Consider the following 15000-nt stretch of genomic DNA (forward strand, 5'->3'; position numbering starts at 1 on the left):
AAAAAAAAAAAAAAAAAAAAAAAAAAAAAAAAAAAAATATATAAATATTTTTTTGGTAAATTAAAAATAAATAAATAAATAAAATAAAAAATATTATTAAAAAAATAAAATATATCCATTTATATTATTATTTTTATTTTTAATAAAAGTTTTTTGTTTTTCCAATATTTATTTATTATATTATATTATTATTATTATAAATATTTTTTTATTTTTATTATTATTATTAATATTTTTTTATTTTTATAATTTTTATTATTAGGTGGTTAATCAAAAGAAACATAATATTTTTTAATTTCATAAGAAATTTCAGTTTCAGCCAAATAGAAAGGACTTGTTTTCAAATTTTTAAAATATTTTAGAATGATTTGGGTGAATTGTTTATAGCAATTGAATAGTTTATCAAGAATCATTTGAAAGATTTTCATACCATTTTTAAAGTTTGGAAATTGTTGAGTGACTATTACATTCATTTCTTCGATACCAGATCTCCAATTTTGATAAAATTGTTTCAATATTTCTTCAAGTATTTCTTTCTTCAATTGTGGATGGTTAATTTCTTCCAACGTATATAAACCAATCAATGGATACAAATCTCTAACAGTTGTAATAACATTTTTAAAATATACAAATGAAACCAATTGTTCTAAACAATATTGTTCAGCTTCTTTTTCAAATAATAAAATCCAATAATCTTTATCTTCATTACCGCTACCAATAAATTCATTTTCATTATTATTATTATTATCATTATTATTTTCATCATTTTTATTACTATTATTACCATTAATTTTATTATTATTATTATTATTATTTACAATATTATTATTACTATTTAATTTATCAGTTAAAATTGTTAAAATTAAATCAAAATTATTTAATCTAAAAATTAATTTTGAAAGATGATTTGATTTTAAATCATCAGATAGTCTATTAATTAATTTATACATTTCAACTCTCATTATTGCTAAATTTTCATTAATTATTGAATGTGATTCTTTAATATTAAATAATAAATGATCATTATCCGTATTAATTAAATCATTATTATTATTGGTATTATTATTATTATTATTATTATTATTATTATTATTAATATTATTAAAATTATATAAAACTGAAAATGAACCAATTAATTCACTATATCTTCTAACAACATAATGAGGTCTATTTTCTTCAATTGGTGATAAATCTTTAACATTTGCATCTCTAATAGATTGAATATTCTCTTCGAATAATATTGTTAATCTTGATAGAGTTGAATTAATAATGAATTGAAATAATCTATCAGTACAATCTGATTTGAATTGAATTTTACTTCTATATTTACTAGTGATTGATAATATTAATAACAAAGCCACTATATCATAAGTTGATGCTAAATAACCATTTAAATTCTCCATAAATAATGATTCTGATTTACAAAATAAAAAAGTAGAACTATCTTTATTTGATAGGAAATAATCCTTTAGAAACATATTTTCATATGATACTAAATCAATGATAAAGAATAACAATGATCTGAATATAACTTCATAGGAATATTTTATAGAGTCAGAGGCAGAGGAAGATTCGAAATTGATAGATTGGGGTTTTAATGGTGGAGTTTCGAGTTCATTTAAAATCTGATACCTAGTTTCAATGGTGTAAATGGATGATTTACACTTTAATTTATTACTTTTACTCGAGAAGAATCCCCTGGTTTTACTCTCGTGCATACCAATTAAATCATTTCTTGATGTTGGTTCCATTTGAAGTTTCTCCAAGAATGTTATATAACTTCTATAATAGGATGAATAGATTCTTTCAGCAATCTCTTTATATTGATCGAATAGAATTCTAGCAACACGTCTAGTATGTTTATAGAGGAATATAAATGCTTGTCTGTATAGGGTGAATTCTTGTTGTTTCGATTGCAACGATTGTATATCCTTGATTTGGTTGAATTGTACCATGAAAAACCTATGAATCTTATCCAAAACCACGTTCAACAGTTTCAGTGTCACCTCTTCAATTTCACCCGTTGCAAAGACTCCATCGATCTTTTGTGACGATATGTGGCCTATCTTCTTACTGAATATTGAAAGATATTGAAGATACTGATCGTTAACCTCACCTTGTGTCAATAGGTGTATCAAATCATCCGATATCGAAACCTCCTCTATAATCTTATCCAATCGTTCCACCACCTTCTTCCTATTGACACATTTGGAATTCTGTGTAATCGATAACTCTTGTAAATTTCTCATTTCTTTTGAAATGTTTGTTAATTCACCTTGAAATTTACTTAACATATCTTCGAAACCACTCAATAGATCAGTACTCTCTGTTATGGTTTTATAAAGTATTGCAAATGTTTCCCTCTCATTAACATAATCTGGTATAATATCTTGATAAAGTTCATTCATCTCCTTATCACATCTCTCTAACGATTCACCAACTTCTTTTGAAAATTTACTTAAATCAATACCCTTATCCAAACAATTTGCTATAACTTGCTCATCCTTTGCATAGCGTTCAATTTGATTTTCAAAATCTTCCATACCCTCTCCCATTATATTGATTGTTGTTAAATCTAAATCAAATTTAAATTCCATATTGTCATCTTTTTCAATTTGTTCTTTATTATTTGTATTGTTACTATTATTTTGATTTTTAGATTTTTTTGAAATTTCTATTGATTGTAAACTATTTGATAATGAATTTGTATCATCATCACTTATAAATTCATTATTTGTTGTTACTGCTTCATCTTCTTCGTGATGACGAAATCCTTTACTTGTACCATTTAATTCTTTATCAAATACTTCATCAAGATTTGAACCTGTATTTTTATTATTTTTTAAATTATTATTATTATTATTTGTATTATTATTATTATTACTATTATTATTCATATTTTATATTTTTCACACTGAGTTGAAAATGTGAATTGCAAAAAATAAAAAAAATAAAAAAAAAAATAAAAAATTAAAAAATAAAAAAATAAAAAAAAAATCCAACAAAATTTTATTTTTTTATTATTAATAAAATATTTTCTATTTTTTCCATAAATTAATTTAAAATGAAAAAAAGTATTTAAATGAAAAAATAGAAAATATTTAATTAATAATAAAAAAATTATTCCCCTTACTTTTGGAGTTTATTTTTTTTTTTTTCCTTTTAAAGTAATCTATCAAAAATTTTATTATTAACCATAGTGATTTAAATTTTAAATACAACCTAAACAATATCTCCTAAATGGTGTGTATCTCCTTTCAATTTTTTTTTTTTTTTTTTGTTTATTTAACATTATTTTAAATAATTTCTTTGAATAAATTCATCAAAATTTTGTGAGTTTGGAAAAAAAAAAAAAAAAATAAAAATAAAATAAAAAAAAAAAATAAAAAATAAAAAAAAAAGTGTGTTCATAAAATTTAATTTAAAAAAAAAAAAACAAATTTCAAAAAAAAAAAAAAAAAAAAAAAAACAACACACATAACACAAAAATACAAATAATTTTAAAAATATATATAATATAATAATGAGTGATCATAGTGAAGCCATTGCAACATTTCAATCAATTACAGGTGCATCAAAAGAAGAATCTACATTTTATTTAGAGAGTCATGATTGGGATTTAGAAGTAAGATTTTATTATTCTTAATTTTTTATCACTTTTTTATTTTTTTTTTTTTTTTTTATCCTAAATTATTTATTTTTTTTTTTTTTTAAAAAAATTAAAGAAAGCAGCACAAACTTTTACAACATTACAAGAAGAAGAAAATCAAAGAAATGATCAACCACAAATTGAAGAAGATTATGAAGATGAGGAAGAGGAAGATGATCATAGAGATCCAATGCCAGCATCAAGACCAGTATATAGTAAACCAGTTGCAAAAACTGTTAGTAAGAAAGCACCAGCAGGTGGTAGAGTAGGTGGTATTAGAACATTATCAGATTTCAATAATGATGATCATGATGATCATGATCATAGTGATGGTGATGATGATGAAGATGACAGATCTCAACAATATTTCACTGGTGGTGAAAAGAGTGGTTTGGTGGTTGAAAGTGCACCAAAGAAAGGTAAAAACGGTGGTAGTGGTGATATTGTAAACGATGTATTCGATAGTGCCAAAAGACATGGTGCTGTTGCATCCAATGAAAAGAAAGTTGAAAAACCAGATTCATTCGATAGTGTTGGTTATCAATTGGGTGCCACTGATCAAGGTAATCGTAATGTAAGCAAACCAAAGGAAAAAGATCCAAATTCTCAAGTCGTAGAAGTTAAAGTCACCTTTTGGAATCAAGGTTTCACCATTGATGATGGTCCACTTCGTAAGTATGATAATCCAGAGAATAAAGAATTACTCGATGATATTCAAAGGGGTATTGTACCACGTGAACTTCAAAAAAAAGCAACCACTCCAAATGGTTTATCTGTAACTTTGATAAATAATCATAATCAAGATTATGTTGAACCAGCAAAACCAAAATATGTTGCATTCTCTGGTGGTGGTCAAACTTTAGGTAGTTCTTCCACCTCAACAAATAATAATAATAATAATAATAATAATAACAACAATAGAGCAACCACTACTTCAACTACTACAACTTCAACACCAAATGTATCATCAATCAATGTAGATCAATCACAACCAACAACAACAGTTCAAATTCGTTTAGCAAATGGTTCAAGACTTTCAACAACCTTTAATCACTCTCATACCCTTCAAGATGTTATTAATTATATCAATAGCTCAAGTGGTTCAAATCAATCTTTTGATCTTTTAACTGGTTTCCCTCAAAAACCAGTCACAAACCCAACTTCAACAACTTTAAAAGATGCTGGTTTATTAAATGCTTTATTAATTCAAAAATTAAAATAAATAATATTAAAATAATATGAAATAAATAAAAATAATAATAATAATGATAATGATAATAATTGAATCCAGTTTTTAGTTGTTTGGTAATTATTTGTTTTTTATTCATCTTTTGATTTGTTTTTTTCTTTTTTATCTTTTTTTACTTTCTTTTTATCATCTTTAGAGGATGATTCACTCTTTTCTTTTTTATCCTTTTTATCTTTTTTATCTTTCTTTTCTACTTTTTCTTCATTATCTTTTGAAGATTTACTCTTTTTCTTTTCTTTTTTATCTTTTTTTACTTTCTTTTCATCATCATCATCATTGTCATCGTCATCTGAATTTGATTTTCTTTTTTCTTTTTTATCTTTTTTTTCTTTCTTTTCTTTCTTTTCTTTTTTATCTTTATTATCTTTTTTAACATGTTCCATTTCATTTTGATCATTATCTTTATAATTAATATTTTCATTTTCATTTTCTAATCTTTGTTTTTTAGTATTTCTTAATTCATCTTTTTCTTCAACTAATTTTCTTTTAAAATCTTCATATTTTTGACCACCATCACCTTTTAATAATGATGGATCATAACGACCTTCATCTTGAGCTTTTAATCTTTCTAATTTACCAATTGGTGCATATTTTCTAAGAGTTCTACCTTTACATGCTTCAAATTCTTCTTGAAGTCTTTTAGAAGAATCAAAATTTAATTTTGATTTTAATTTATCATTTTCTCTTTTAATTGATTCTAATCTTTCTGTCTCTTCTTCTTTATTTCTTTTTTCAGTTTCTTCAATACTTTCTAAAGTTTCACTCTCTAATATAAATGATGATTTCTTAAATTGACCAAATACTAATGTTTTATTTTCTTCTTCTTTTTTATTTACTTCTTTTGTAATTTCATTCATAATTTTATCTTTTTTATTATTTTTACTTTTAATTCCACCTTTACATGATAAATTATTATCATTATCATTATTATTATTGTTTTTGTTTTTATTATTATTAACTTTATCATTTTCATTATCAGTATCATCATCACTTTTTTTACTATTATTTACATCTGATCTTGATTCAAAAAGTTCATTTTGTTCTTCTGATCCTATTTTTTTATTATCCCAAACTCTATCCCACCAATTATTATCATGTTGAAATCCTGTACTACCAACCTATAAAATAAATAAAAAAATAAAAAAAAAGAATATTGTTAATAAAACTTTTTTTTTTTTTTTTTTTTTTAAATTTTTTAATTTACTTACACCAAATGTATTTTTTTTCTTATCAATATGAATTGCTTTTGTTATACCATCTCTATTTTTACCTAAACCATCTCCTCTTTTCCAACCAGTTTTACCCATCCATTCTTCGTATTTTGAAAAATCCATTTTATTTTTAATATTATAGCAAAATGTTTTAAAAAAAAATTACAAAATATGAAAAGTTTGAAATTATAATTGTGATGGAATAAATTTTTTTTTTTTTTTTTGAAAGGGACTTTTGTCGTTTTTTTTTTTTTTGTCGACAAAAATAAATTAAATTATTTTTTTTATTTTTTTTTTTAAACACAAGAAATTTTGTTAATATGTTTTTTTCTTCAATTATTAAAATTAATTTTAATTAAAAAAAAAAAAAAAATAAATAAATAAATAAAATCCAAGTTTTAAAAATAGAAAAAAAAAAAAAGAATGATAATAAAAAACCAAAGTTGGTAAATCTTAATTATTTATTCGGATAATTGCTATAAAAAAAAATAATGATATAAAATATGGTTTAATTAAATAAAAATAAATTTAAAAATAAATATTATTTATTTATTTTTATTTAATTATTTCTTTTGGTAGAAAAAAAAAAAAAGAAAAAAGAAAAAAAAAAAAAAAAAAAAAAAGAAAAAAAAGAAAAATAAAATTTTAATTAAATTGAATAAAATAATAAAATATATAAATATAATTAAAAAAATTATAGTAATCTTACTTTAATATTAATTTCAAAGATTTTTTTTATTTTTATTTTTTTTATTTTTTTTTTTTTTTTCCAACGTTAATCAAAATATTGTATGAGCGCCGCACAAAATTTCAAAATTTTTTTTTTTTTTTCTCTCGTGCCTAATTTTTCGTTATTTTCAAAATTGTTTTTTTTTTCTTTTTTCGCGTTTAGTTTTACACAGATACATTATCACCATGGCAGGAAAAAAAGGTATGGTGTTATCTCTATCACATTTTATTTTAAATATATCATATATCTTTCAATTCCATCATCAATCTTTATCAATCATTGAGTGTTGATAATAAATAAATTATAAAATTTAAATAATAGATAGGAGAGATAGATGATATATACAATTTTATAAAAATGAGAATATAAACTAATATTTATTATTATTATACTATAATCTGGAACCTATAGTCAAATCTAACACACCAAAACAAGACTTATCTGTCTCTAAATCAAAGCTCACCAGCATTAAAGCCCCAGCTGCTGCCATCAAAGCTAAAGCTGCCGCTTCTGCTGTCAAAAAGGGTGTCTCAAACAAATCTACCCGTAAGGTCAGAACCTCTGTCATCTTCAGGTATGTATAATATTTATAGGGAATAACACAACAGGAAGAAGCAGGTAAAATAAAACAACAGCAAACTAATAGGTTATTTTATATAATTTTATAGACGTCCAGTTACTTTAAACAACCCAAAGAAACCAGCTTACCCAAGAAGATCAGTCAACAAAATCACCAAAATGGATCAATTCAGAATCTTAAAAGCACCATTAACCACTGAATCTGCCACCCAAAAAATCGAAGGTAGCAACACCATCACTTTTATGGTTGATATGTTTGCCAACAAATCACAAGTTGCTGATGCCGTCGCTAAAATGTATGATGTCAAAGTCAAGAGAGTTAACACTTTAATTACCCCACGTGGTGAAAAGAAAGCTTTTGTCACTTTATCACCAGAATTCGAAGCTGCTGATGTTGCCAACAAAATCGGTTTAATCTAAACAATTCTCCCTTATATAATAAAAAAAAGCTTTTCAAAAAAAAAAAAAAAAAAAAAAACCATATATTCATGTGTATACATATTCACAATATTTAATATTTTTATTTTTCAATATTTTATTGATTACCAATTTGTTTTATTTATTTAATTTTAAAAATTTTATTTATTTATTATTATTTAATATTGAAAATTTTATTTATTATTTAATATCTAATGTTAATAACCAATCTTTACAATCTTGTTCGGTTTTAGATGGATTTTCTAATTGCCATTCTAAAATTAATTGTATGACAGGAGCCAACCAAGTACCTGGTTTTCTATTTAATAAATCTTGGACTTGTTTACCATTTAATAATCTTTTTATATTCCAAATACCAATTAAATCATGTTCTTTGATTTCACCTACAAATTTGTGGAAAATAGTGTATTTTTCATTTTCAGGTTTGTCGTATCTACTAAAAAGTGTTTGAAGTTTGTTGGGTCTATATTGTATTTTAATAAATGAAATAATTATTACAACGATCCAAAGTTGAGCAGATTTATGAATGATTAAACCAATTTCTTTACGATTGAATATACCAGCTGATACAAATTTAATTATATGTTCCATAAGTTGTTCTGAACATTCCAATATTAATGATACATCATCATAATCTTTATTTGAAAATTTAATATACTCTATGAACATGTAATGAATGATCGACATTTCTTTATTCTTTTTATTTGCATTCTTAAATTTGATACCATAAAATGGTATCATTAAAGCAGAGAGAATCAATTGTCTCTTTGTATCAATCTCTTCATATTGTTTGCCCATCCCAATCCAAGAGTCTGCAATTTCACAATATTTTTCCGAATCTTTATTGGAATTCTTTAATTGTTCAATATAGGTTTCATCTAAACCAACAGTTGGTAAACTAAATAAACAATCAAATAAACCAAACTTATTGATTAATTCAATCGATAAATATGGTTCCTCTGCTGATAACATTCCATCAAATTCTTTTGCAATTCTTTCATGGGAAATCTTTGATTTAATTGCATCCTTTACAACTGGATCACTACCTGCTTTAAATAATTCTTCATCAATCTTAAAATTTAATCTACTTGCGAACCTAATCGATCTAAATACTCTTAGAGGATCATCTAAAAATGTTGTCAATGATGGTAATGGTGTTCTAATTATGCCATCCCTTAAATCATTAATACCTTGTCCTGTAAAATCTTCAATTCTATTCTCATTAATATTAAAAAATAATGAATTAATTGTTAAATCTCTTCTTAATGCATCTTGAAGTGGTGTACCAATTGACTTTTTTTTTTTTTTTTTAAATTAAAAAAAAATTAGTAAACTCTATTTTTTTTTTTTTTTAAAATTTAAATACTAATAATAATAAACTTACGATTACAGGTATTCTTGAAGTATCAGTATAACTTTCAGAACGTAAATTTACAAAATCAATCCACATATCAAATACTTTTACAGTCGCAGTTTCTAAATGTTTTGATTGTTCAGGATTTGATTGAATTACACCAATACGATGAGTTTGGTGATGTTTACTTGAGAGATGCTTATTTACTAATTCTGCAAATGCTTCACCCATCATATTATCTAAGGTGATATCGATATCATTTGAATCATCGCCTCTTAATTTATCACGTACCCAACCACCTGCAACGCGTAGTGTTGTGCCACAACCACTATCTCGAATTACATGCATTAACTCTTTAAATAATTGGATTTCGCATTCTGTTAATCTAATATCCACCGATTCTGATTCTCTTTCATTTGAATAGTAAATTGAAACTTTAATATTTTCATGTGGTTGGTCTTTTTTTAAACTTGTTGGAGTTGATGTTTGCATTGGTGATAATTTCTCTTTTTCATTATTTGTTTGTTTATGAAAATATAATCTATCATAACCATCTTGACTTTTCTCTATCTTTGAAATTGGACGAGTATACATCCTTTATTTAATTCTTCTTCTTTTTATTTCTATTTTTTTTTTTTTTTTTTATATAAATAAAATTTTTCATGAATAATAAAAAAAAAACTTTTTTTTTTTTTGAGATATTTTTTTTTTTTTTTTTTTTTTAAAAAAAAAATTTCTGGTATTTTTAATTGATTTTTTACTATTCCTTGTTTTTTTATCTAAATTTTAGTTACCAAAAATAATAGAAATAATAATTAAAATTTCCCAATGGATTTGAATCTAAAAAATTAAAAATGAAAAAAAAAAAAAATAATAAAAAAAATAAAAAATAAAACAAAATTTTTTAAATAGAATTTTTAAAGAAAAATAAAATAATTTTTTAAAAAAAAAAAAAAAAAAAACTATAATTCCAAAACAGAATTAGATGAACATGCTAGAATAATTATTTTTATTTTTTATACTTGGATAATTTTTAATCCAACGAGAGCTAATAAATAAAATCCAAATCATTTTTAATTTATTTATATATTTGTTATTATTTTTTTTTTTTTTTCAATTTTTTTTTTTTTTTTTCACCATCGCTCAAATTTAAAATTTATTATTTATTATTTATTATTTTTTTATTATAGATTTAGTACATTAAATTCACAAGATAAATTATTAAGATATAATAGAGAATCAGATTATATTGCAAAACAATGTCAAGAATTAATTAAAGCAACCTTTGTTCAAACCATTACCAACACCTTTGAATTGTAAGAATAAACCTGGAATCATTTCTTCTTCTGATTTTTGATTATCATCTGCTTCACCATTTTTTCTATCTGCTTCTTTTTCAGCTTTTCTCTTTTTATCAACCTTCTTTGACCTCAAAAAAATTAATATGACGCCCGCAGGAAAAGTCAAAATTTTGACTTTTTCCCAAGACAAAACAATAAACAAAATAATTAAGGAATTTGCAACAGAGTGCTTTAACGTTATAATTTGAAAAAAAAAAAAAAAATAAAAAATAAAAAAAAAAAAAAAATGAAAAAAGCTTTTTTTTATTTTCATTTCTCAAAATAAGGTTTATTTAGACTAAATTATTATTACTATTTAAATTAAAATAAATTCGTGAAGTAGCTATTTTTATAAATTTATTTATTAGGTTTTTTTTTTTTTTAACAATTTAAAATAAAGTATTGTCTAGTTGAACTTTCTAGTTGAACTTTCAGAAAGTTCTTTTTGTTCCTTTTCCAACTTTCTACGATGATTTTCTTAACTAATCTTAATTTTTCTTTGTTGATTTTATTCACTGCCTTTCTCTTTTGGTTTGTTGATATTGGTTACAGGAGCTACAAATAATTTTACCCTTTACGGGTGAACGATTCTCGCATTTAATACAATCTCCCTGAAAATAATAAATATTGGATATCTTTCAAATCAACTTCCAAAAAAATAAAAAAATATAAAAACAAAAAAAAAAAAGAAAAATGATTTAAATTTACCTCTAAAAAAAGTTTTTTTTTGAATTTTTTATTTAATTTTTATTTTTTTTTTTTAATTTTCAATTTTTTTTTTTTTTATTTTTTTTTTATTTTATTTTTTTCTATAATCCAAATTATCACTTCCTATTTATATTATTTTTATAATATATTCATTGATACATATTTTTTAATTTTTTTTTTTTTTCTTTTACTTTTAAATATTTTAAAAAAAAAAAAAAAAAAAAAAAAAAAAAAAAAAAAATTTTGAAAAAAAAAAACATTAATAAAACTTAATAACAATAAATAGTTTACAGATATTTTAAATATTATATATATACATATATGCAAAATTTTTAAATTGTATCAATATTTTGATAAATACAAATAAAAGTTTTATAGAAGATTAGAAATGTCAACACCAGGAATGTTTGACTATCTCAATGACGAGATGGAAAACTCAAAGAATAACCATATTGTTGTGACGGATGGTGGTAATTCTACTTTTTCAGTAACAAGAGTGGGATTGGGTTCACAAGAAACTAAAGCACCACCAAAAGTCGATCATTATGTTCTTCAAGAGAATAGTATCGAGGGGGAAGAAATTAAACCAAAATCGTATAGCAAATCAAAGCTTAGGGGTACGCCCGATTATAGTTTTTTTAGAGAACAACAACAAGCAATGGATCAACAAGCACAAATAAAAGAAGTTAAAACTCAAAATAGAAGACCACCAACTTTAATATCACCACCTGAAGGTAGTGACATCAATCATCCAATTAAAGAATTTGATAAATCATTTTCAAAGGGATGTTTAGGAGCCGAGGTCCCTATTTTTTTAATTCATATCAATGAGGGTCAAACATTAAAAAGGGTATCTTCTGCTGGTAGTAATGGTCGACAATCATCAACACTTGATTTTACAATGAAAGGACCAATCGTTTTTTGTTTACATAGAGTAATATTTAGAACTTGTAATTTTACTACTCCTCTAGAATTCGAAATTTCATATAAAGAATTAACTTTAGTCAAAGTAACAAAATCAATAACAAATAAATTCGATTTACAATTCGAAATTCTATTTGATAGAGGAACCTCTTACCTACATAATGAATCTCCTCCAAAATCAAATACACTCAATGGTGGATCATTTACATTTATCTCACAAGATAAGAATTTTAATGCAGATTGGAAATTTTATCTTGATAAATGTGCATTAAAATATAATAGCAGTGTTGGTGGCGGTAGTAGTAGTAGTAATAGTATTATTAGTAGTAGTAGTAGTAGCGGTAGTATTATTAGTAGTAGTGGTGATATAATAAAGCCAGATGCAGTAGATATTTATAAACGATTAAGACGTTTAGAAAATTCTCCATCCGAAAAAACTAATAATATAGGGGGTAGTAATATTACAACTATCAAAGATTTGAAGAACAACAACAACAATAATAATATTAATAGTAATAATAATAATAATTATAAAAATTTTACTAGTTATTCAAATAATAATTATAGATCAATTAAAAATACATATGGTGTACCAGTATCTACTATAAAGGACACATTTTCAGATGATACACTTTCAGACTGGGATAAACCAATAACAACAATAACAAAACCTACAACAATAACAACGATATCAAAACCAAGAAAAGAGAAATTGGCCGTTGATGGTGAAGAAATTGTTATGGTTTATCCTGAAACTCAAGAGAATAATAAAATGTCACAAGTTAAAATCATTAGAAATGATATTAAACGTTTGGAACCTGGAGAATTTTTAAATGATTCAATCATAGAATTTTATTCAATGTATATTAAAGATAAAGTCTTAACAGAGGAACAGCGTAAGAAATACTTTTTCTTTAATAGTTTTTTTTATAAACTTTTCACAAATGAAGATAATGAAAATTTAGCTTATGAAGATGTTAAAAAATGGACTGGTAAAGAAGATTTATTTTCAAAAGATTTTATTTTTGTACCAATTAATTATGCGTATGTAATAATATATATATATATTTTTTTGAAAAATATTCATATATATTTATTAAGTTATTATTTTGGGGAATATTAACATTTTTTTTTAATTAGAGCACATTGGAGTTTAATGATTATATGTTATCCAGGTGCAGATAAAGTTGTTGGTGAATATGAAAAAAGTCCATGTATGATTTATTTAGATTCATTATTTAAAAGACCAGGTCAATTTGCAAATAAATTAAGGAAATATTTAACATTGGAATGGAAAAATAAGAAAGCAGTGGATGGTGTTACACCATTGAGAGAATTTAATCAAGATAATTTTCCATATCATATTTCACATCTTCCACTTCAAAATAATGGTTCAGATTGTGGTGTTTATCTTTTGCATTACTTGGAGCTATTTTGTAAGGAACCAGAAACTAGCTTTAAAAAACCTTTGGAGAGACCCGGTTGGTTCTCTGCCTCTGCAATTCATAGAAAGAGGAGAGAAATTAAAAAGTTAATCTATGAAATTCGTTCAAGGCAATACCCAAATGCTAGATCATTGGAAGAGGAGGAAAAGTTTGATTTAATTTATAGATCTGGTGCCCCAAGTACAAATAATATCAATGGCAGTAATAATAATAATAATATTAATAATATTAATGGTGTAAATATAAATAAAAATAGTGATGGTTTCGGTAATGGTAGTATTGGTTATCAATTAGGTGGTGCATCACAAATGGATTCAAGCAGTTTGGAAATTATTGATGAAACTCCAACACCTCAAAAATACAAACTAAAGAGTACTGATAACATTTTAAACGATTCAACAGAAGATTTTGGTTTTAATGATTCTGATAATGATAGTAATAATAATAATAATAATAATAATAATAATAATAATAATAATAATAATAATAATAATAATAATAATAATAATAATAATAATAATAATAATAATAATAATAATATTGTTATTAAAGATAAAAAAGAAAAGGATAAAATTAATGATAAAACTATAGTTGATGAATTTGATGTTGAAGATAAGACTATCAACACAAAAGATTCAAGTAGTTTTGATTTAAATAATAATGTAAATAAACAACAAAAACAACAACAACAACAACAAGATGATCTAGAACAATCAAAACAATCGCCATCACTCAGTTCTAGTTCAAATAGTAGTCGATTACCAGGTAAAAAGAAATTTCAACCAGCCTCAACAATATCGGTTAGTAAAAACTTTAATAATGAAAAAGGTAGTGGTAGTGGTAGTAGCAGTAGTAGCAGTAGTAGTAGCGAAAGTGATGATTGCGATAAAGGCAAAAAACCAAAGAAGAAAGAAAGTGGTCAATTCATTCAAAATCGTACCATTAAGGGTAGATTACCAAGTAATGAAACAAAGAAAAGGGATAGAAATTCTTCTAGTGATGAAGATAATCGAAAATCAAAATCATCAAAAAAGAAATCTGATTCTCTCTCTTTGAAATTAAAACAAGAATTGGGTGATAATGAAAAAAATAGTTTATTTGAGGATTTTTCAGTCCCACCAGTGGGTAGACATGAAAAGAAGAATATTGTTTCAATTGGTGGTGTTTACTCCGAAGATCTCGATGCCTCAATTGAAGTTGATTCTCTTAGTCAAGACGAATGAAAAAATAAAAAATAAAAAAATAAATAATTTATCAAAAAAAAAAAAAAAAAAAAAAATCAAGCGAAATCAAAACACCACATTTTGTTTTTACCAAAAAAAAAAAAAAATCTATCGAGATTAATCACCATTTTCATTTAAATTTCAAAAATA

At 23.7% G+C, this 15000-nt stretch overlaps 7 protein-coding genes across 7 annotated transcripts; 3 read left to right on the forward strand and 4 right to left on the reverse strand.

The window, feature by feature from the left end:
* Positions 1-266: 266 nt before the first annotated feature.
* vps52B (Vps52 / Sac2 family protein) lies at positions 267-2897 on the reverse strand (the record flags this gene model as incomplete). The annotated part of the gene is made up of 1 exon (XM_629094.1): positions 267-2897. The coding sequence occupies one exon, from the start codon at positions 2895-2897 to the stop codon at positions 267-269; it is 2631 nt and encodes an 876-aa protein (XP_629096.1).
* A 626-nt stretch (positions 2898-3523) lies between these two features.
* On the forward strand, positions 3524-4871 carry DDB_G0293498 (UBX domain-containing protein; the record flags this gene model as incomplete). Its single annotated transcript, XM_629095.1, has 2 exons — positions 3524-3625; positions 3726-4871. 2 exons carry the CDS (start codon positions 3524-3526, stop codon positions 4869-4871), a joined length of 1248 nt encoding a protein of 415 aa, XP_629097.1.
* A 98-nt stretch (positions 4872-4969) lies between these two features.
* DDB_G0293500 (hypothetical protein) lies at positions 4970-6232 on the reverse strand (the record flags this gene model as incomplete). The annotated part of the gene is made up of 2 exons (XM_629096.1): positions 4970-6016; positions 6107-6232. 2 exons carry the CDS (start codon positions 6230-6232, stop codon positions 4970-4972), a joined length of 1173 nt encoding a protein of 390 aa, XP_629098.1.
* Positions 6233-7024: 792 nt separating this feature from the next.
* Positions 7025-7838, forward strand: rpl23a (S60 ribosomal protein L23a; the record flags this gene model as incomplete). The annotated part of the gene is made up of 3 exons (XM_629097.1): positions 7025-7040; positions 7251-7413; positions 7508-7838. 3 exons carry the CDS (start codon positions 7025-7027, stop codon positions 7836-7838), a joined length of 510 nt encoding a protein of 169 aa, XP_629099.1.
* A 198-nt stretch (positions 7839-8036) lies between these two features.
* On the reverse strand, positions 8037-9804 carry DDB_G0293504 (hypothetical protein; the record flags this gene model as incomplete). The annotated part of the gene is made up of 2 exons (XM_629098.1): positions 8037-9149; positions 9241-9804. The coding sequence occupies 2 exons, from the start codon at positions 9802-9804 to the stop codon at positions 8037-8039; spliced, it is 1677 nt and encodes a 558-aa protein (XP_629100.1).
* A 675-nt stretch (positions 9805-10479) lies between these two features.
* DDB_G0293506 (hypothetical protein) lies at positions 10480-10824 on the reverse strand (the record flags this gene model as incomplete). The annotated part of the gene is made up of 1 exon (XM_629099.1): positions 10480-10824. The coding sequence occupies one exon, from the start codon at positions 10822-10824 to the stop codon at positions 10480-10482; it is 345 nt and encodes a 114-aa protein (XP_629101.1).
* An 822-nt stretch (positions 10825-11646) lies between these two features.
* On the forward strand, positions 11647-14850 carry DDB_G0293508 (hypothetical protein; the record flags this gene model as incomplete). The annotated part of the gene is made up of 2 exons (XM_629100.1): positions 11647-13226; positions 13323-14850. The coding sequence occupies 2 exons, from the start codon at positions 11647-11649 to the stop codon at positions 14848-14850; spliced, it is 3108 nt and encodes a 1035-aa protein (XP_629102.1).
* Positions 14851-15000: the final 150 nt, after the last annotated feature.

Source organism: Dictyostelium discoideum (assembly GCF_000004695.1).
Source record: "Dictyostelium discoideum AX4 chromosome 6 chromosome, whole genome shotgun sequence".
NCBI lineage: Eukaryota > Evosea > Eumycetozoa > Dictyosteliales > Dictyosteliaceae > Dictyostelium > Dictyostelium discoideum.